General features: G+C 39.4%; 1 protein-coding gene across 2 annotated transcripts in view; it reads right to left on the reverse strand.

Annotated features, from left to right (window-relative positions):
* LOC105476917 (integrator complex subunit 2) overlaps window positions 1-22,219 on the reverse strand; it is a 63,147-nt gene that overhangs the window by 22,162 nt on the left and 18,766 nt on the right. For both annotated transcript variants that reach the window (XM_071082830.1, XM_071082829.1), the window contains exons 8-15: window positions 19,505-19,731; window positions 16,500-16,625; window positions 9,859-9,930; window positions 9,660-9,774; window positions 7,532-7,600; window positions 5,982-6,116; window positions 3,729-3,905; window positions 1,920-2,028 (exon numbers count right to left, since the gene is read on the reverse strand). In XM_071082830.1, coding sequence (XP_070938931.1) covers window positions 1,920-2,028; window positions 3,729-3,905; window positions 5,982-6,116; window positions 7,532-7,600; window positions 9,660-9,774; window positions 9,859-9,930; window positions 16,500-16,625; window positions 19,505-19,731 — 1,030 coding nt within the window. The remainder of the gene's footprint in view (window positions 1-1,919; window positions 2,029-3,728; window positions 3,906-5,981; window positions 6,117-7,531; window positions 7,601-9,659; window positions 9,775-9,858; window positions 9,931-16,499; window positions 16,626-19,504; window positions 19,732-22,219) is intronic.

Genomic DNA, 22,219 nt, shown 5'->3' on the forward strand with positions numbered 1-22,219 from the left:
GTACAATTAAAAAGCAGCAATTATTTCAGGTTCTTAGATAGGAAGACTTAATACTGCAAAGAAGTAAATTCTCTCCAAATTAATCTGTAAGTTTAACATAATTCTTATCAAAATTCCAATATAATTTTCATTTGTGAAATATAATAAAATTATTATAAAGTTCACAGAAAAGATTAAATATGTGAGAATATACAGAAATTCCAAACAAGAACTGTATCAGTCAAAGGCACAGAAAATGTCAAACATAAAAAAGAAAATCCAGGCCAGGCATGGTGGCTCACACCTGTAATCCCAGCACTTGGAGAGGCTGAGGTGTATGGATCACTTGAGGTCTGGAGTTCGAGACCAGCCTGGCCAGCACAATGAAACCCCATCTCCACTACAAATACAAAAATTAGCCAGGCATGGTGGCATGCACCTGTAATCCCAGCTACTCGGGAGGCTGAAGCAGAAGAATTGTTTGAACCCAAGAGGTGCAGGTTGCAGTGAGCCAAGATCACACCACTGCATTCCAGCCTGGGTGACAGAGTGAGACTTTTGTCTCAAAAAAAAAAAGAAAAACAAATTAAAAACTACACACAAAGGTCAGGAGGATCACTCACACCTGTAATCCCAGCACTTTGGGAGGCCAAGCGAGGAGGACTGCTTGAGCCCAGGAGTTTGAGACCAGCCTGGCAACATGGCAAATCCCATCTCTACAAAAAATTAAAAAAATCAGCCGGGTGTGGTAGTGTCCACCTGTGGTCCCAGCTACATGGGAGGCTGAGGCAGGAATCCCTTGAGCCCCAGAGATCAAGGCTACACTGAGCCATGTTCATGCCACTGCACTCCAGCCTGGGTGACAGAGTGAGACCCTGTCTCGAAAAACAAACAGATGAAATGAAATGAACTATACACATGTAGAAAGTCTAAACACAGGTAAACCTTTTCAAATACAGGAAAAAATACCACTTTACACTGATATCATGCATGCTAAATCTGACCTTCTGATATCATGTGAAGTAACTTAAGTTTCAAAGCCCATTTCAGTGACATTCTCTGTGTGCATGTGCGTGTGTGTGTAGAGATGGGCATCTTGCTGTTTCCCAGGCTAGTGTCAAACTCTGAGCACAAGTGACCATCCCATCTCAGCCTCCCAAAGTACCAAAGCACTGAGATTACAGGGAATGAGCTACCATGCCCAGCCCAATGTTAACAGCAAAACGAAACCCTTCTATTTTTTTTTTTTTTTTGGAGACAGAGTCTCACTCTGTCCACCAGGCTGGAGTGCAATGGCACTATCTCGGTTCACTGCAACTTCCGCATCTGGGTTCAAGCAATTCTCCTGCCTCAACTTCCTGAGTAGCTGGGATTACAGGCATGAGCCACCACGCCTGGCTAATTTTTGTATTTTTAGTAGAGATGGGGTTCCGCCATGTTGATCAGACTGGTCTCGAACTCCTGACCTCAGGTGATCTGCCCACCTCGGCCTCCCAAAGTGCTAGGATTACAGGCGTAAGCCACCTCACCTGGCCTTTTCTATTGTTTTTGATTAGGTTGTTACTATTCATACTAATGGAAGGAAGACCAGGCAAAGACTCAAATCAAGAGAAAAAAATTCAGTTACAGCTCCATCGCGTGTATCTTTTAAATTTATATTTAGTGAACAAGACCTATACAACTGTTAAAATACAGGCAATTCTGTTATCTATTCATTTAGCCTCCTATAAGGAGGACTGGGCCATAAATTATGGTTATGTACCCCAACATGCATGATTTATGTATCAAGTATACAATGCCCACATTGCAAAGATTATAAAATGATACTAGAGTCTGTTAGAATATTGCCCTTCTTTTATCAAAAAACAGTCTGGAAAGTAACAAAATGCAAGCTAATAAAATAAACTACCACTAGAACCATTCCTCTATGTATAACTTACCTAAAGTCTTTGTGTTTGCTAGAAGAGCCTCCTCATAAGACAGTATATAGTAGAGCACCAAAAGCTGTGCTGTGATACTGAAACGCTGATTAAGGCGGATGTTGTCACCCTGGAGGAAATATTACGAATACTCTGAAATACTTTGAATTTCATGAGTGATTTTTTTTTTTCTTGATAGTAAAAGAATCAAAATAGGTTATTCAGCATTGCTGCTCCTAACTCATGTAAAAGAGGAGAAATGTTGCTGTGTGTATATTAAACTCAAAAAAAAACATGAAATCTGAGATGGCATGAGAGATGAAAGGCAACATACTTAAGTGGTCTTTAAGATAAGACAAAGAAAAGACTTCAGCTACTACTCAATAGCAAACCCATCAGGCTGCTTCTGAAAGACAGGAGTCCCAAGTATTATATGAAATTACCATGAAGAAAGTAACTCCTAAGTAAGACATTGTATACTTAATTATATTTGTGAAAAATGCAACTGTTTTTCCCTTCTAACAAACTAAGGAAAAAATACTTTAATCAAATTTTCCCTACATGAGCCAGGAGCGGTGGCTCATGCCTGTAATCCCAGCACTTTGGGAGGCCGAAGCAGGCGGATCACCTGAGATGAGGAGTTGGAGATCGGCCTGGCCAACATAGTAAAACCCTGTCTCTACTAAAAACAAAAATTAGCCAGGCATGGTGGCAGGTGCCTATAATCCCAGCTACTCGAGAGGCTAAGGCATGAGAATCACTTGAACCAAGGAGGCAGTTTACAGTGAGCTGAGATCGTGCCACTGCACTCCAGTCTGGGCAACAGAGTGAGACTCTGTCTCAAAAACAAAACAAAACAAAACAAAGTTCTCGCTAAATGAATGTAGGTATATCTTAGATTCCCAGGATGCTAAACAAACCTACATTGAATATCTTGAAATCCCACACAGTATTTGATCAAACACACAATCTCCAGGGCACCCTTTAGATTTTAAAGTGAAACTTCAAAAACAAAAAAAAAATGATTGGCCGGGCTCAGTGGCTCACACCTGTAATCCCAGCACTTTGGGAGGCCAAGGCAGGAGGATCACTTGAGGTCAGGAGTTCAAGACCAGCCTGGACAATATGATGAAATCCCGTCTTTATTAAAAATACAAAAATTAGCCAGTTGTGGTGGCACATGCCTGCAGTCCCAGCTACTCAGGAGGCTGAAGCAGGAGAATCATTTGAACCCAGGAAGTGGAGGTTGTAGTGAGCTGAGATTGCCCATTGCACTCCAGCCTGGGTGTCACAGTGAGACTCCAGTCTCAAAAAAAGGCCAGGCACAGTGGCTCACACCTGTAATCCCAGCACTTTGGGAGGCTGAGGCAGGTAGATCACCTGAGGTCAGGAGTTCAAGACCACCCTGGACAACATGGTGAAACCCTGTCTCTACTAAAAATACAAAACATTAGCCGGGCGTTGTAGCAGGCGCCTGTAATCCCAGCTACTCAGGAGGGTGAGACAGGAGAATCACTTGAACCCGGGAGGCGGAGGTTACAGGGAGGCGGAGGTTGCAGTGAGCCGAGATCGTGCCATTGCACTCCAGCCTGGGCAAGAAGAGTGAAACTCCATCTCCAAAAAAAAAAAATTCTCACACAAGTGCCTGTTTAGCAAACTAGTTGGAACTAATACCATTCTTTTAATTTTTACAGGTGATCTAAGGAAATTTAATCTAATTTTAAATTCAGAACTACCTAAAAGTCCTCTGATAGGAAAATAAAAATATGGGATAAGTACGAAGAACTAAAAGAAAAATAAGTTAATAGATATAAAGAACAACGATTTTACCCCAGTGACTCCTTGGAAAATATTGAGTATCTCCTGTTCTGTGACTGGCTGATTTGTGGCTTCTGGATTAGATTTCGATGCAGGAGTAAGTATAGAATTTATGTACACATCAATCAAAGGAAGTAATTGAGGATGAAGTGGAGTAGAGGTCTCACACAGCTGTCTGTAAATCCAATCCTAAGAAAGAATGTTATAGACACTGAATTGTGGCAAAAAGAAAAATCAAGCAAAATTATAAAAGTACATACAGTTTTATATGAATTATGAATCAGTAAAATTCACTATTAACTTTTGGCAGTTCCAAATGTATTATCTAGTATCATAACTATCTTTGATTTTAAAATATGAACTACCTTTATATCTGTATCATCTTAGGTGCACCGTCCACTGGAAGCTTTTGGGTTTAATCTATTAGTTTTTAAGTAGTGGGAAAAATATTTTAAGTCCCTACCATATCTGTATTTAGAGCACTATGTGTGTCGTCATGGGAGAGCTCACATTAGATACGAATTTGGAGAGAGAGAGATAGGTCCTTCACAGTAAACTCTCAGATAGACTAAGAAAGTGTCTCTGACAAGCACTTACAGGAGACTATCACTTAACTATCGTTGGATGGAGGACATGTAAAATGTTGGGTGTGCATTTGAACTCTTAATTCTTAGCTATTTTACTTGCTAAAAATATAAAGCAGCAGAAGATACAATCTAGCTGGAAAATAATTTCACTAAATCACAAAAAACAAGGGACAATTAAAAGTGATATATCATGCATATATTATTCACTGTTCTTTGTAAATAAAAGAGCCTCTGAAAAAGTTTCAGATTACTTTACCTCCTGGGTCTCAACCTTCTCTTTAGAGGGCCTTTTAACTGTTAGATATAGCCAACTAACACAAATCAAAACATATCGAAATCATAAGTTAGGTGTGAGGTGTCCTTGTGGCAAGTCGACAAATACTAGTCATGGCAACTTCCCCAATTTGTAAAACAAAACCAGGCCCATTGCAGTGGCTCACACCTGTAATCCCATTTCGGGAGGCCAAAGTAGGAGAACTGCCTAAGACCAGGAGTTCAAGACCAGACCAGCCTGGGCAACATAGCGAGACCCTGTCTCTACAAAAAAAAAGCTTTTTAAAGCTGGGTGTGAGACCAGGCACAGTGGCTCATGCCTGTAATCCCAGCACTGTGGGAGGCCAAGGCGGGTGGATCACCTGATGTCAGGAGTCTGAGACCAGCCTGGTCAACATGGTGAAACCCTGTCTCTACTAAAAATTAAAAAAAAAAAAAAAAATTAGCCAGGCGTGGTGGCAGGAGCCTATAATACCAGCTACTCAGAGGCAGAGGCAGGGGAGTCACTTGAACCCGGGAGGCGGAGGTTGCAGTGAGCCGAGATAGCACCACTGCACTCCAGCTTGGGTGACAGAGTGAGACTCTGTCTCAAAAAAAAAAAAAAAAAGCCAGGAGTGGTAGCTCACATCCACAGTCCCAGCCACTTAGGAGGCTGTGGCAGGAGGAGTGCTTGAGCCCAGGAATTTGAAGTTACAGTGAGCTATGACAGCCTGGGCGACAGAGTGAGACTTCTCTTTAAAAAAAATAATAAATAAATTAGAAAATGGAAGTTTCAAAGTTTTAATGAAATAGCCACGTGCCACTATTGAGAACTTAAAGGGAGTATTATGCATTTTGAAAATAATCTTACATTGTTTTAAAAATCTGAAATTACTGTATTATAATTATATAATTATAATTACTATACTTAATTACTATACTTATATAAATGACCAGTAACTTAATACCACACATTTCCTACACAAAACCCACAATAAAGGCCTACAAACTGAAATATAACTAACTGGGGAGAAAGCATTAATTTAGGTTGTTCTTTGAAATATAAATGTAGGCCAGGCACAGTGGCTCACACCTGTAATCCCAGCACTTTGGGAGGTTGAGACCGGCATATCACTTGAGGTCAGGAGTTCGACACCAGTCAGCCAACGCAGTGAAACCCTATCTCTACTAAAAATACAAAAATGAGCCGGGCGTGGTGGCGCACACCTGTAGTCCCAGCTACCTGGGAGGCTGAGGCAAGAGAATCGCTTTAACCCAGGAGGCAGAGGTTGCAGTGAACCAAGACTGTACCACTGCACTCCAGCCTGGGTGACTGAGCAAGACTCCATCTCAAAAGAAAAAATATATATATATATAAATGTGGGGGCATGCTTTTATTTTATTTGTTTTATTTGTAGGGGCATACTTTTATTGACACTTTGTGCTTGGTAAAGGAACGGCTCCTGAGAAGCTGGTAAATACAATGAATAGGCAAAAATCCAGTAATGTTGGCACTCAGGTTGCTGGTGACAGGGACCCGAACTGCATGAGCTGTGACAACCTAAAAGGGAAAAATAGTATTAGTAATATAAAGAACTAAATATAAAATTATTTTGAAAGAGAGATAAGTAGACTGTCAACACCTAAGTGTGGTCCCTAGAAATGAATGATGACAATAAATTATTACGTTTTAATTGTCTTTGAATGCTGAGGAAACATACATTTAGGGATTTATATAATTCCCTAATTTTTTGTTTTTAAACACAGATACATACACAGTGGTGTGATAACATAAAATAAATAAATAAATAAATAAATAAATAAAAATTTGAAGCATATAATCTGGGCTCAATGACTTTGAAAAAGTCACTTTATCTTTTGAATCTTTTTCACATCTACAAAACAGGACACTACCATACTGCCTCAAAGCATTGTTATGAGGGGGAAAATATTCTTTTTGGACATCATATGAACTATAAAGCACCACATAAATATACCCAGAAATATTTATTATCAATATGTCATGCATAGGCTCTAATTGTCTTTTAAAGACCCTCCTCAAAGTTGTCTTCCAACTGGTTCAAATTTAAAGACAACAAATAACTTATGATTCTCCCACATGCTGTGTGACTATTTGTAATTTAGGAATATATGTGCGTATGCGTGTTGAGGGAGGGAGGGATAGTAAAATATAGAAATAAAGATATTAATAGCCATAAAAAAGCAACAACTGGCTGGGCACAGTGGCTCACGCTTGCAATCCCAGCACTCTGGGAGGCCGAGGTGGGTAGATCACCTGAGGTCAGGAGTTCAAGACCAGCCTGGCCAACATGGTGAAACCCCATTTCTACTAAAAATACAAAAATTAGCTGGGCGTGGTGGTGGACACCTGTAATCCTAGCTACTTGGGAGGCTGAGGCAGGAGAATTGCTCCAACCCAGGAGGCAGAGGTTGCAGTGAGCTATGATTGTGCCACTGTATACTAGCCTGGGTGACAGAGTAAGATAAAAAAAGAAATGAAAAAAATCCTTAGGCTTATCCATGGACAAAAGTGCTAAGGCTAAAGAAGAACATGTTAAGTATAAGAAATTTAGACGCTAGCCTGTAATCCAGTTAGAAATGAATTTTACAGCCTAAAGGTTTAAATAGGTCTTCATTTTATCTTTCTCCAGACACATTAAAACAATTACCTCTTGAGATGCCCGATCATCAGCATCTAAGAGTATTCTCCTAAGTATCTACTCAGTCTCCAAAAATATATACATTCAAAAGATGCTTTGCTATGTTATGACTAGTTTTAAAAGTGTATTTTAAATGAATTATTTTTAAACAAAGTTTCAATGATGAAATAAATCATCATGAGTGATTAAAAAGAAAAACGACCATATTACTTTCTTAAGGTAAGACACACAAGTTTTCTCCCAAAGAATATTGTAAAAGAAAGTTAAGTAAGCACCTAAGAATAAAAAGAAATACCTGCTCAGTAAAAATTTCCTGTGTGAAGATCGTCTTCATCCTGCTCAAGGAGCTTGGCTTAATTACAATCTAAAATTACCAAAAGAATTCCAACAGTATATAAAAATATATGAAACACAATTTATTCTAGGGAACTTATCTAAAATGGCTGTGATACACATAAATGTTCAAATGTTCAAGTACTCTGCTCTGTTTTAGAAGTGTCTTCTCAAACCCAACATTAAAGTGTTAATACTCAGAAACGGGACCAATATAAAAAGCACTTAATAAATACTGTTATTGGCATTTTCAGTCGGTTGGGGGAAACAGATTATTTACTACATGGAGCTGGGATAGCTGCCCTTCTGTGAGGACAAGAGAAACGTGTGTGTGTGTGTGTGTGTGTCTGCATATACACATATATACATACACATATATATGTATATATACAGATAGACACGCATACACTTTTTGTACATATCACACCATACACCAAAAGAAACTCCAAGTAGATTAAATGTTTAAATGCAAAACACGACACCACCAAAAAAACTAGAAGAACATGTGACTATTTATATAAACCCAAGAAAGGAAAACATTTCTAAGCATAAGAGCAAAATAGAAACCACAAAAATAATATTTAATATACTACATAAAAATAATGATAATAATTTCCACATGGCAAAGTTAGATGGCAAAAAAGATTGGAAAAAGTCATTTATAACATATTGAACTCTCCACTTTTAAAGATACTATAAGATATGTCACTGATTTAATATTATAGCAGCTTTTCAAGAAAAAAAGTAGGAGTTGGAACACTACCACTTTCATATTACATGTCAACTATAAAATGAATCCCAATTTCAATATTGGGCAAAATATATGTCTTGAAATATATGAAGATGTATGAGGCATAATGATGTATCTTTCCTTTTGAAACAGTGAAAGAAAAAAATAAATCAAAGTCCCTACAGGAAAATTAGGATACTGAGAAGCTTTTTGCAAAAGAAATAAACCAGGCAAAAGACATAGATTTTAAATACTAAAGTATCACTAGTAATCAAAGAAATTCAAACTAGGTGATACCACTGTTCATCAACCAAATTTGCAAAGATTAAAGAAAAATAGTAATGCTCAGTCATGTGAAAGTTTAGGAAAGTAGGAGTTTTTACTACTGGTAACAGTTAATTAAGCTGATACAATCTTTCTAAAAGATAATATGGCAGTACTCTTGAAACACCTTAACATAACCATACCTTTTCCTTAGCAATTACCTTCTAGAAATTTATCCTAAGAATATGATCCAGCCGGGCGCGGTGGCTCAAGCCTGTAATCCCAGCACTTTGGGAGGCCGAGACAGGCGGATCACGAGGTCAGGAGATCAAGACCATCCTGGCGAACACGGTGAAACGCCGTCTCTACTAAAAAATACAAAAAACTAGCCGGGCGAGGTGGCGGGCGCCTGTAGTCCCAGCTACTCGGGAGGCTGAGGCAGGAGAATGGCGTAAACCCGGGAGGCGGAGCTTGCAGTGAGCTGAGATCCAGCCACTGCACTCCAGCCTGGGCGACAGAGCGAGACTCCATCTCAAAAAAAAAAAAAAAAAAAGAAAATGATCCAACAGGTGTATGAAGAGATACATGTGAGTGCCTATGTGTGTATTTACATAAACAAGGATATTCCTCTAAGTGTTACACTGAAACTAGAAAATCTACATGGGAAATAATAAAGGACCCAGTAAGAAGATCAAACAATGGACTATAACACAATGCAGCCATTAAAAATTATACCGTATTATAATATTTATTGACATGAGTAAATGTTCATCATATATTAGTTTTTTTAAATCACCAAATATATATGTCACTTTAAAGAAAGAACAGACATCAGAATATTAATAGTAGTATACTAGGTATCTCTGAATCATGGAATTATAAGATATCTTTCCCTTTTCTGTGCTTTCCAAGGTTTTTGCATGAGTATCTATTATTTTAGTAAATAAAGGTTTCAAAATGCATTTTTTCCTAAGCACTCCTGATAAAACTTCTATTAAACAATTAAAATTACTTAAAACAATCTATTTACACTGCAACAAAATGTCCATCTTAGAAACACTTTTCTGTTTTTAGAAAGAAGTTAAAAGAAAATTACCTTCATCCCCAAAGTAGAACAGACCAAGTCAATGATAGCACTAAGCTGGTTGCTGTGAAAGTACATAGCCACCAATAATAACATCTCCCCAAAAGAAGCAGAGACGCCTGAAGTACTGTCAAAACAAAACAGGAAATATGAATTTTCCAAAGAGAGAAGAAGAAAAGCTTTCTCAACTAACTAAATCAAATTATCTTACCTCTCAAAATATGCTTCTTCTTTTATCATCCAACTTAGCCACACTACCATCAGCTGCTCCTGTTCAGGTGTACTATAAAATATACCAGAATGTCACTGGTTTAAATTAGATATTCTAGTATATGAATAAAAAGCATTCTGAAGTTATTTTTGGTAGAAATTATTTTTCCTGCCCTATTTTCAAGTATCAAGTCAAATTAATGGCTTGCTGAATTGGGCCATTAATTTTCATTGAAGTATGAAGTAATTCTAGAGCTCAAGAATGAGGACCTTTGCTTTTTTCATGGAACCCCTCTCAAAGTCTTAGTTGCTGCCTTCACAGGTTGAAAAAAGTAAGCTTCCTCACATTCCTCAGAAAACAAAGGCCCCTTGGGATTAACCTGTTAAACCAACTATACAACAGCTGATACTTATTTCATATAGAAAAAAATCTAGTGTTAACACGTAAGCATCAAAATATCACAAACTGAGTGCCAAACAGTAATAAGCAGTCCATCTTCTGGAAAAATGAAATTTAATTTATAGAAACCTTATGAGTAGATCTCAAAGTTACAGAGAAACAAATGATCACTAATCATGGAAAAAAAGGCAGTCACGGGCTTACCAGATATGAAAAATGGCTATAAAAATACAATGACTTTTTTTTGAGACAATGTCTTGCTCTGTCGCCCAGGCTGGAGTGCAGTGGCGCAATCATAGCTCACTATAGCCTCAACCGCCCAAGCTCAAGTGATCCTCCCACCGCAGCCTCCCAAGTAGCTGGGACTACAGGCATGCGCCAATGCATTCAGCTAGTATTTTTTATTTTTAGTAGAGGGGAGGTCTCGCTATGTTGCCCAGTCTGGTCTTGAACTCTTGAGCTCGAGTGATACTCCTGCCTAAGCCTCCCAAAGTGCTGGGATTATAGAGGCAAGCCACCGTGCCTAGCCTAACAATGACTTTTTAAAGGGAATTCCTAAATTTTGAGATGGAGTTTCACTCTTGTTGCTCAGGCTGGAGTGCAGTGGTGCAATCTCAGCTCACTGCAACCTCCGCCTCCCGGGTTCAAGCAATTCTCCTGCCTCAGTCTCCTGAGTAGCTGGGATTACAGGTGTCTGCCACCACATCTGGCTAATTTTTGTATTTTTAGTAGAGATGGGGTTTCACCCTGTTGGCCAGGTTGGTCTCGAACTCCTGACTTCAGGTGATCCACCCGCCTTGGCCTCCCAAAGTGCTGGGAAAACAGGCCTGAGTCGCCACACCCAGTCTAAATTTAATTGATAAGTACAAGCTGACGTTGACTTCTGAAAAATTTTTCACCAATCTCTTTCTACTTCAGTGCAGTAAAAATAGATGCAACAAAAAGCAAATGAAAAGTATGCTGCTTCTATTACCAAAAGCTAAGAAAATAAAAAAGGTCATTCTCAACTATACCTAAACCATATAACGAATAATAAAGTGTTATGTAGTAGAAAGATGACAGCCTTTACAGCCTGCCACACCTGAGTGAGAATCCCATCTCTGCTAATTACTGGTAGTGTGATCTTGAAGAAGAAACACAAATAATCTCTTTTTCTTTTTCACTGTAGCTCTAAAATGTTAAGAATTTCTTTTTTTTTTTTTTCAGAAGAAGTTTCGGTCTTGTTGCCCAGGCTGGAGTGCACTGACACGATTTTGGATCCTTGCAACCTCCACCTCCCGCATTCAAAAGATTCTTCTGCCTCAGCATCCCGAGTAGCTGGGATTACAGGCGCCCACCACCACACCCGGCTAATTTTTTATATTTTTATTAGAGACGGGGTTTCACCATGTTGGCCAGGCTGGTCTCGAATTCCTGACCTTTAGGCGATCCACCCACCATGGCCTCCCAAAGTGCTGGGATTACAGGCGTGAGCCACTGTGCCTGGCCTATCTTAAGAACTTTTAAATATCTTTCTAAACATTAGTTCTTCTATCTATAAGTTATGGACAAAAATACCTTATGAGGCTGGGCAAAGTGGCTCTCACCTGTAATCCCAGCAATTTGGGAGGCCAAGGCAGGAGGACAGCTTGAGCCCAGGAGTTCAAGACCAGCCTGAGCAACAAAGTGAGATCCCATCTCTACAAAAGAATTTAAAAATTAGACAGGCATGGTGGCGCATGTTTGTAGTCCCAGCTACACGGGAGGCTGAGATGGGAGAATCTCTTGAGCCCAAGAGGCCGAGGTTGCGGCGAGCCCTGATCGTGCCACTGGACTCCAGCCGGCACAACAAAGCAAGATCCTATCTAAAAAAAAAAAAAATACTCTATAAGAGTAATGAGGATTTGAGATGTTTAGAAAGTACTTCAAGTAACGAAAAGAAAGAATTCATGTACCTAATTTTACACCATCCTGAAACTCCATTAAAACTACATTAAGGTTTTCTTAAAAGGCATAAACACATAAGATATTGAGGAGGGACAACACCACGAAATGCTGGAAGCTACAGAACATATAGATAAGTGGTAACTGACTTAGCAGACCTGAGGAAGCAAAATGTTAAACTAGTAGAAGAGAAAACCCATCCGTTTTACACCACAGAATTCCCAAAGGGCTCAAGCTACTCCAGGCAGTTCCGGGACCGAGAGTGAAGACAGACAAAAATTAAGAGGCTGACATTCTATATAAGTAGTAGGACTCCAAATCACCTCCTGCATCCTGCACAACTAGAAGAATACCCTTCCCTCAGTAGAGAGAAAACTGGAGATTTATTGTCTGGAGGTGGTAAAATCATGCATCTGAAATAAGGGAAACCAGGTATATCTGGAGCACCATTCTGAAAGTAACAGAATTAAGTAAATGATTATACTGCAGGCTGATACCTACCAACCCTTAACCCTTACTCTTTAACTCTATTTATGGGTTTCTGTATAGGCCTTCCCTCTCCAGGCCAGACAATAATCTTTAGAACTCTGATCAGACCAAGAGTTTCCCAAAGATCCACTTACGGGTCTTTTAGAACCTCCCATATTAGAGGTTCTAATATGCTTTTTCATTTCCTAGTCTTAAACATGAACAATCAGCTAGGCGCAGTGGCTCACACCTGTAATCCCAGCATTTTGGGAGGCCAAGGCAGGCAGATTACCTGAGGTCAGGAGTTTGAGACCAGCCTGACCAACATGGGGAAACCCCATCTCTACTGAGAATAACTTAGCTGGGCGTGGTAGCATATGCCTATAATCTTAGCTGGGCGTGGTAGCATATGCCTATAATCCCAGCTACTCGGGAGGCTGACGCAGGAGAATCACTTGAACCCGGGAGGCAGAGGTTGCGGTGAGCTGAGATCACGCCATTGCACTCCAGTCTGGCAGCCTGGGCAACAAGAGCGAAACTCCATCTCACTATATATATTATATATATATGTGTGTGTGTGTGAACAAAATATATATATATATGTGAATAAAATATGTGTGTATACATATATATGTGAACAATCAATAAATATTGGCTGGGTGCGGTGGCTCACACCTGTAGTTGCAGCATTTTGGGAGGCAAAGGCAGGAGGATCACCTTAGGCCAGAAGTTCAAGATCAGCCTGGGCAACAAAAGTGAGACCCCATCCCTACAAAAAACTTTTAAAAATAAGCCAGGTGTGGTGGCCCACACTAGCCACTTGGGAGTCTGAGGTAGGAGGACCCGTTGAGCCCAGAAGTTCAAAGCTGCAATCAGTTATGATTGTACCACTGCATTTGCCCTGGGCAACAGAGAGAGACCCATCTCTAAATAAATAAATAAATAAATAAAACAAAAGTTCAAATAATAATAAATATTAAGTATCTGAGAAAAGCATCTAAGTTAAAAAATAGAGACCAAAAAAAGGCAGGGAAAAAAGCAACCTAGAGAAAAGAAGCAATACAAATAATAAAATATCTTCAAAATCAGTATAACTAATATCAAAGAAATTATGCTATCATGAACCAATAGATACCATAAAGAAGAAATATTCAGAGAGCCAAAAAAAAAGTGCTCTTAGAAATTAAAGACTGAGTAGGAATTGAAGATAAAGTTAAAGACAAATCCTAAAAGGCAGAATGATTTCTATTTTTTTTTTAAGCTCTTTCACCCAGGCTGTAGTGCTATGGCACAATCATAGCTCACTGTAACCTTGAACTCCTGGGTTCAAGTGATCCTTCTGCTTCAACCTCCCAAATAGCTGGGACTAAGGCATGTCCCATTACCCCTGGAGAATTTTTTTTTTTTAAAGACAGTGTCTTGCTATGTTGCCCAGGCTAGTCTCAAACTCATGGCCTGAAACAATCCTCCCACCTCAGCCTCTCAAAGCACTGGGTTTACAGGTGTGAGCTACTGCACCTGGCCTTAAAATGAGCAAGTTATTTTTAGAGTGCTGAACAGGTTCTAAAATTCTATTGTGGTGGTGGTTGCATAACTCTCTATATACACTAAAAACCACTCAATTGTACACTCTAAGTGGGTAAATCTTATGATATGTAAATTACATCTCAATAAAGCTGTTTTCTAAAAAGTAGAACAAGATGAGGGGAAGGAAAAGAGGAAAGGATAAGAAAATTCGACAATCATTTCAAATTCCAAATAAAAGGAGTTTTTAGACAGAGAACATGCAAGGAGAAAACATTACCAACAAATTAATTCAGGAAAATTTCCTAGAACTGAGGGACATGAGTTTCCAGGTTCAAAGTGCTTACTGAATGCCTAGGACAATAGTCAAAAAGAGACTCAGACTAAGGTATAACAACCAGAAATTTCAAAACCCTAGAGATAGAGAGCTAATCCTACAAGTTTCCATATTAAAAACAAATAAGCCACACAAAGGACCAGGAATCAGAATGTCAGACTTCCTAACAGAAGTTAGAAGACAAAGAAGCAACACCTTCAAGGTCCTGAAAGGAAATTATTCCCAAGTAAGAATTCCATACCCCATCAAACTATCAATCAGATGTTAAAGTAGGACAAAGATATTTTCAGAAATATCCAGTCTCAAAAAGAATTTACTTCACACATACTCATTCAGAAGAAGCAAAATGGCCAGGCACAGTGGCTGATGCCTGTAATCCCAGCACTTTGGGAGGCTGAGGCAGGTGGATCACCTGAGGTCAGGAGTTCGAGACCAGCCTAGCCAACATAGTGAAACCCATCTCTACTAAAAATACAAAAATTAGCTGGGAATGGTGGTGGTGGCCGGTAATCCCAGATACTCGGAGGCTAAAACAGGAGAATCACTTGAACCTGAGTGGCAGAGGTTGCAGTGAGCCGAGATCATGCCATTGTACTCCAATTGCATGAAAAGAGTGAAACTCATCTCAAAAACAAAAAAAAGCAGTAGCAGCAAAATGAGGAAGCAATGAAAAAAGATGATGACATGATCACAGCTCAAACAAATGAAAGGATAGGTTTTCTTTTTAATTTTTTTTTTTTAAACAAAGATAGGAGTCTCACTATGTTGCCCAGGCTGGCCTCAAACTTGTAGCCTCAAACAATCCTCCTGCTTCAACCTCCCAAGTAGCTGGGACTACAGATGTGAGCCACCATGCCCAGCTAAGATGATGACATGAGATATAAGAAACAGGAGATCCAACAAAAGGAAAAGGAGAGACGAAGCAAGTCTCCAAAATGATGGTGAAGGTCAATCCCAGGATGAGAGCTTTGTACTAATAGGTTTAGCTGGTAACCATTCCAGATCAAAATGCTCCTGAAGAAATCTCCTCAAGAAGATGAAACTCATAGACTATCTAATGAGTCAAAACATCTGGACAGAAGATTTAGGCTGGCAGAGAGTTTAGGTTACATGAATGGGACATATAACACCAAGAAAGTTAAAAGCAAAAAACAAAAACACAGGATAAATATTAATCAAAAAAAAAAAAACTTTTACAAAGCAGTAAAAAATAATCATATACTACATGGTTGAGTTCTCAGTAGTGCTTATATAATCGTAACAACTATATATTGATCTAATCTAAATTATTATAACCATACTAGGAGAATGAGAGGATAGGAAGGATATGTATGGATGTGTTTAGGACAGGGAGAAAAAAGACAGAGAACTAATTTCTCATCTTTAATACTTGGAACTCAATAAAAAATACCTAAAAGCAAAAATCAAGGGGTATCAAATACAAACATGTTATTATAGATGTAGCAGTAAAACACAAAATAAACAGTTAAAAGAATTGAAAGACACTGCCTCTAAGAAAGGTGAAATAGGAAGGAGAGAAGGAAGGAAGGACTGCTATTAGCCTTAACAAATCTTGAAGAACTATTTTGACTCCTTTAAACAATGTACATATAAAACTTTAATAAAAGATAAATAAAATGAATCAGATGTTACTGATACCCTTATATTAAAAAAACACAAATAAGCTGGACCCAGTGGCATGTACCTGTAGTCCCAGCTACTTGGGAGGCTGAGTCAGGAGGATTACTTGAGGCCAGGAGTTCAAGGCTGCAGTGTGCTATGATCATACCCCTGAATAGCCACTGTACTCTAGCCTGGGCAACAAAGCAAGACCCCTTCTCTTAAAAATTGAAAAAAAAAAAAAAAAAAAACTACAACTGTCCATGCCTAGACCAGCTTTTGTAGAAAGCTCTTATCTAATGCTACACAATTTTACTGAGTAAATAAAACTAAACCTTGAGAAAATGGAGCAACTTATATAGTTAGGTACCTGACAAGCGTAGAAAAGGCCAGTAGCATACAAAAGGAAAGTGAAACAAAGCGAACCCCAGCTGGCGTAGCAGGAGGACGGCTCGTCATCAACTGCAATAATTGCTCAGCTTCTTCTTCAGTGGGTCTAAAAAGGAATACATCATTAGGCTTTACATTTTTAGTTGGGATGAAGAAGAAAAAGTCAATTTTTAACCTTTTAGATACAAATGTTAAACTTTATAACGATACCTTGCTATTTATAAAATCTTTAACATCTCAAGTTGTCAAATGCAAAACTGTTGAGAAATTACAACTACAGTGTTTTACTGTAGACACAAATACAGGTAGGCCCTCACTTTGCCCTGTGTCATAAAAATGACCATGCAAGCTGCAATCATGCAACATGATCTTAATAATCAATGGTAAAAAGTATGATTGTACTGTAGCCTTTAAAATTTTTGTCAAAACATTAAAAACTCTGTTGATTATAATGCATAAGGAATTTTTTTTTTTTTTTTTTTTTTTTTGAGACAAGGTCTTGCTCCGTCACCCAGGCTGGAGTGTAGTGGCAGGATCAGAGCTCACTTCAGCTTTGACCTCCCAGGCTCCGGTAATCCTCCCATGTCAGACTCTCACGTAGCTGGGACCACAGGTATGCGTCACCATGCCCAGCTTATTTTTTTTTTGGTAGAGACACGGTTTTGCCATGTTCCCCAGGCTGGTCTCAGACTCCTGGGAGCAAAAAAATCCACTTCCCACTTCCCTTGGTCTCCTAAAATGCTGGGATTACAGGTGTGAGTCACTGCATCTGGCCAGAAATTTTTTTTTTTAATAGTAAAACTAATATTTTTATAGTACTCTAATTGAAAATATTAGAAACACTAGGAATTAAAGTGTTTTCTTTCTTTTTTTTTTCTTTTGAGACGGAGTCTCACCCTGTCACCAAGGCTGGAGTGCAGTGGCACAATCTCGGTGCACTGCAACCTCCACCTCCTGAGTTCAAGCAATTCTCCTACCTCAGACTCCTGAGTAGCTGGGACTACAGGCACATGTCACCATTCCCAGCTAATTTTTGTATTTTTAGTAGAGAGAGGGTTTCACCATGTTGAACAGGTTGGCCTGCAACTCCTGACCTCACTGATCTGCAAGCCTCGGCCTCCCAGAATGCTGGGATTACAGGCGTGAGCTACCGTGCCCGGCCTTAAAGTTTTTTATTTCTTCATAAAGACTTTATCAAGAGTAGTTTAAACAGCCTTTGCCTCCTTTCTTTTTTTTTTCTTTTCTTCGTGTTCTTTGGTTTTGTAGAGACGGAGTTTCACTTTTGTTGCCCAGGCCGGACTGCAATGTTGCAATCTCGGCTCACCACAACCACTGCCTCCTGGGTTCAAGTGATTCTCCTGCCTCAGCCTCCCAAGTAGTTGGGATTACAGGCATGCGCCACCACGCCCAGCTAATTTTTGTATTTTTAGTAGAGATGGGGTTTCTCCATATTGGTCAGGCTGGTCTCGAACTCCCAACCTCAGGTGATCTGCCCGCCTGGGCCCCCCAAAGTGCTAGGATTACAGGTGTGAGCCACCATGCCCAGCCTATACTTTCATCTTTACTTGCCAATTGTCTCTTCCAATTATCTATTTTTGGAATATAATGTTCCAAAAACTGTTTCCATGTTTTGGAACATGAGTTTATTATGGAGAGAAAGGAAGCAGTACAGGTTGAGTAACCCCAATCCAAAAAATCCAAAATCTGAAATGCCCCCAAACTCCAAAACATTCTGAGTGCCAACATGAGGTAATGAGCTCAAAGGAAATGCTCATTGGAGCACTAAGGATTTTGGATTTCTGAAATAGGGATGCTAAACCAGTAAATGTAATATAAACATTCCAAAATCCAAAAAGTTCTAAAATACCAAACGCTTCTGGTCTCAAGCATTTCAGATACGGGATATTCAACCTTTACAACTACCTCCTCTGCTATATGTACACGAATGAAATAACAGGTGTGCAGTAACCAGTTACCAACAAACTTTGAAAGAAGTGAGGCCACTGGTCACTAATCATGATGTACATCCGTCATTTACTTAGTGGTATGTGGCCTGAGGAGCTCACAATCCCTATACTTTATAAAATTATTTGGTTAATGTATCATGGCAACTGAAATGTCAACTGTGTTGAGAGACCAGCATTATTTAAATAAACTGGGGTAACTGAAACTCATGCATATTGGAGACATGCAAATGAAGACTATATGCACAATTATTAAGAATATTATTCAAAAGGATTTTGTATGGTGACTAAATAAGAAACATTGTACTGGCCATGTGTAGTGGCTCATGCCTGTAATCCCAGCACTTTGGGAGGCTGAGACAGGTGGATCACCTGAGGTAAGGAGTTCGAGACAAGCCTGGCCAACATGGTGAAACCCCGTCTCTACTAAAAATACAAAAAAAATAAAAATAAAAAATTAGCCGGGTGTGGTAAGGCAGGAGAATCGCTTGAATCCAGGAGGCAGAGGTTGCAGTGAGCCAAGATTGTGCCACTGCACTCCAGCCTGGGCGACAGACGAAGATTCTATCTCAAAAAAAAAAAAGAAAAGAAAACAATGTACTTATTAATCACATCATATTAATTTTAAACAATTTATAATATCAACTGTAAAAGGAAACAAAGGAGAGATTTACTTCAACTAGTCAATGTTAAAAGATCACTCACAGATCATTCACTATAGTTTTGTCAAGCTGTGTTGAAATCACAGGTTTTTTTAAACTGTGATTGGAAATTGATAAACTGCTCTGGCTCCTCCCATATTTATTTATATAACTCTGTTTACAATCAGAACAAAATAGATGAATACATCTCTGCTAGGAATTCTTGGCCTTAGGATTTCATTATTCTTATAGGCCAGCCCACTACCTGAGTCCAACAGAAAACTTTAATCCTCTGAATAAAAGGCCTTTGGTTCACTTTCTTGAGAATAGGAACAAGAAAGTAAAATGACAAAAAGGTAAAATATCAAACTATTGAATACTTGAGTCCAGCGATCCCCATCAAAGCACAGTACAGACGTAAGAGTGCACTGGCTTTCACAACATGCTCTTCTTTCAGCCCCGAATACACAGACACATTGGGCTCCATGTCCACATCAGCTTCTTCCACAATTCGGGTGCTTCTTACTGTGGGAAGAATGCCCATCAACTCCAGAAGAAGCTGCCTTCTCATCTGCCAGAGGACAGAACTGCTGGTCTCTCTTTTTCTCTGTAAGAAATATGGATCACAAAAGGAAGAAAGCATGAAGCATCTACTAAACTAAAAGGGAGCTAAAACACAGCTCCCCACTTAAACACTTTCAAATTGGCCTATTTGAGGAGATTGTCATGACTACAGAATCTCATTTTAACCAATCAAGCAAACTCAAAATCCACTAGTTTGTCTGAAGAATGAATATTCACCCTAATTTGGATTGGTTGCAGAGGAAAGACTAAATTAGTGACAATTTGAATTGTGGAATATTATTTAAATGGTACTTTCAAATACATAAAGACTAACAAAGTGATATGTGGTATAGGAGAAAATGCTCAGATTTTGAAGACATAAGTTCTTGGGGTTTAAATGCCAGCTCTACTATTAGATGATTATATATCTTTAGATACATTGGTTAACCTCTCTGAACCCCAATTTCCTTAATGACAAGGAAATATTTTATCAACAACATTTACCTTACAGAACTCCTATAATTAAGAGTTTACAATTATTGGCCTGATGCAGTGGTTCACACTTGTAATCCCAGCACTTTGGGAGGCCAAGGAGGGCAGATCACTTGAGATCAGGAGTTCGAGACCAGCCTGGCCAACATAGTGAAACCCCACCTCTACTAAAAATACAAAAATTAGCTGGGTGTGGTGGCGCATGCCTGTAATCCCAGCTACTCGGGAGGCTGAAGCACAAGAATCACAAGAATTGCTTGAACCCAGGAGGTGGAGGTTACAATGAGTCAAGATCACACCACTATATTCCAGCCTGGGCAACAGAGTGATACTCCGTCTCAAAAAACAAGAGTTTACAATTCTATAACCCCTAAAGTTCTTCAGGCAGGGACAAGGTCTTAGTCATCTCTTACTCTGCACAGTCTAACACTGTGCCTAACATACAGCAAGCACTCAAAGTCTGTTAAGTAGACGAATGAACAAAACTAATACATGTGTGAAAGCAGTTCTAAACTATCCAGGGCTAGGCAAATGTTAATTATTATCTTTTGAGTGTTTCTAAGTAAAATATGATAGACCTGCTTTAATAATAACAGTAAGTGGCCGGGCGCGGTGGCTCAAGCCTGTAATCCCAGCACTTTGGGAGGCCGAGACGGGCGGATCACAAGGTCAGGAGATCGAGACCATCCTGGCTAACACCGTGAAACTCCGTCTCTACTAAAAATACAAAAAAAACTAGCCGGGCGAGGTGGCGGGCGCCTGTAGTCCCAGCTACTCCGGAGGCTGAGGCAGGAGAATGGCGTAAACCCGGGAGGCAGAGCTTGCAGTGAGCTGAGATCCGGCCACTGCACTCCAGCCCGGGCTACAGAGCAAGACTCCGTCTCAAAAAAATAATAATAATAATAATAATAATAATAATAATAACAGTAAGTTCAAAGAATAAAGGTTTATTGCATACAAAGGACAACTACAAACAAGATGAGCACGCCAAGTGCTTAATGCAGTACCTGACATATATGAAGCATCCAATAAATAAATGTTAACTTTGTTTTAAAAAGCAAAGCTTAAAATCAGTTTTCAAATGGGATATAAAGTAGAACTTGAATATTTTAAAACACTGTGATTCAGCTGCTTAAAAAATAGACTACAGGATTTAAGCAGTACACATGTTGTCTAGCTAAGTGACCTCAACAAGTTAAATCACAATCTCTATTAGCTCCTTCATAGGAACTCTATTCACATAGTTAAAATAAATTCGTTTTTGAAAAATTAAAATATTTTGCAAGTTAAAAACTGCTGCAAAATACATGTGCATAAGCAGGTGAATGTATAAAACAAAATGTAGCATATACATACAATGAAATATGATTTTTCTTTTTTTTGAGACTGAGTCTTGCTCTGTCACCAGGCTAGAGTACAGTGGCGTGATCTTGGCTCACTGCAACCTCTGCCTCCCATGTTCAAGCGAATCTCCTGCCTCAGCCTCCCGAGTAGCTGGAACTACAGGTGCACACACCACACCCAGCTAATTTTTTTATTTTTAGTAGAGAGGGAGTTTCACCAGGTCGGCCAGGATGGTCTGGATCTCTTGACCTTGTGATCCACCCGCCTCAGCCTCCCAAAGTGCTGGGATTACAGGTGTAAGCCACCATACTCAGCCCTTACTTTTTATTTTTACAGCTTTAGGGGGTACAAGTACAGTTTTGTTACACGAATTTATTGCATAGAAGTCTGGGCTGCTGGTGTAGCCATCACCCTGATAGTATACACTGTACCCAATACAGGTAACTTCTCAACCCTCACCCCCTCCCCACCCTCCCATCATTTGGAGTCTATGATGTGTATTATCCTACTCTCTTTTGTCCATATGTACACATGATTAGCTCCCACTCATAAGTGAGAATATGCAGTATTTGACTTCCTGTTTCTCCATTATTTCACTTAAGATAATGGCTTTGGCCGGGCGCGGTGGCTCAAGCCTGTAATCTCAGCACTTTGGGAGGCCGAGACGGGCGGATCACGAGGTCAGGAGATCAAGA

This window comes from Macaca nemestrina, chromosome 17, assembly GCF_043159975.1.
Source record: "Macaca nemestrina isolate mMacNem1 chromosome 17, mMacNem.hap1, whole genome shotgun sequence".
NCBI classification, from domain to species: domain Eukaryota; kingdom Metazoa; phylum Chordata; class Mammalia; order Primates; family Cercopithecidae; genus Macaca; species Macaca nemestrina.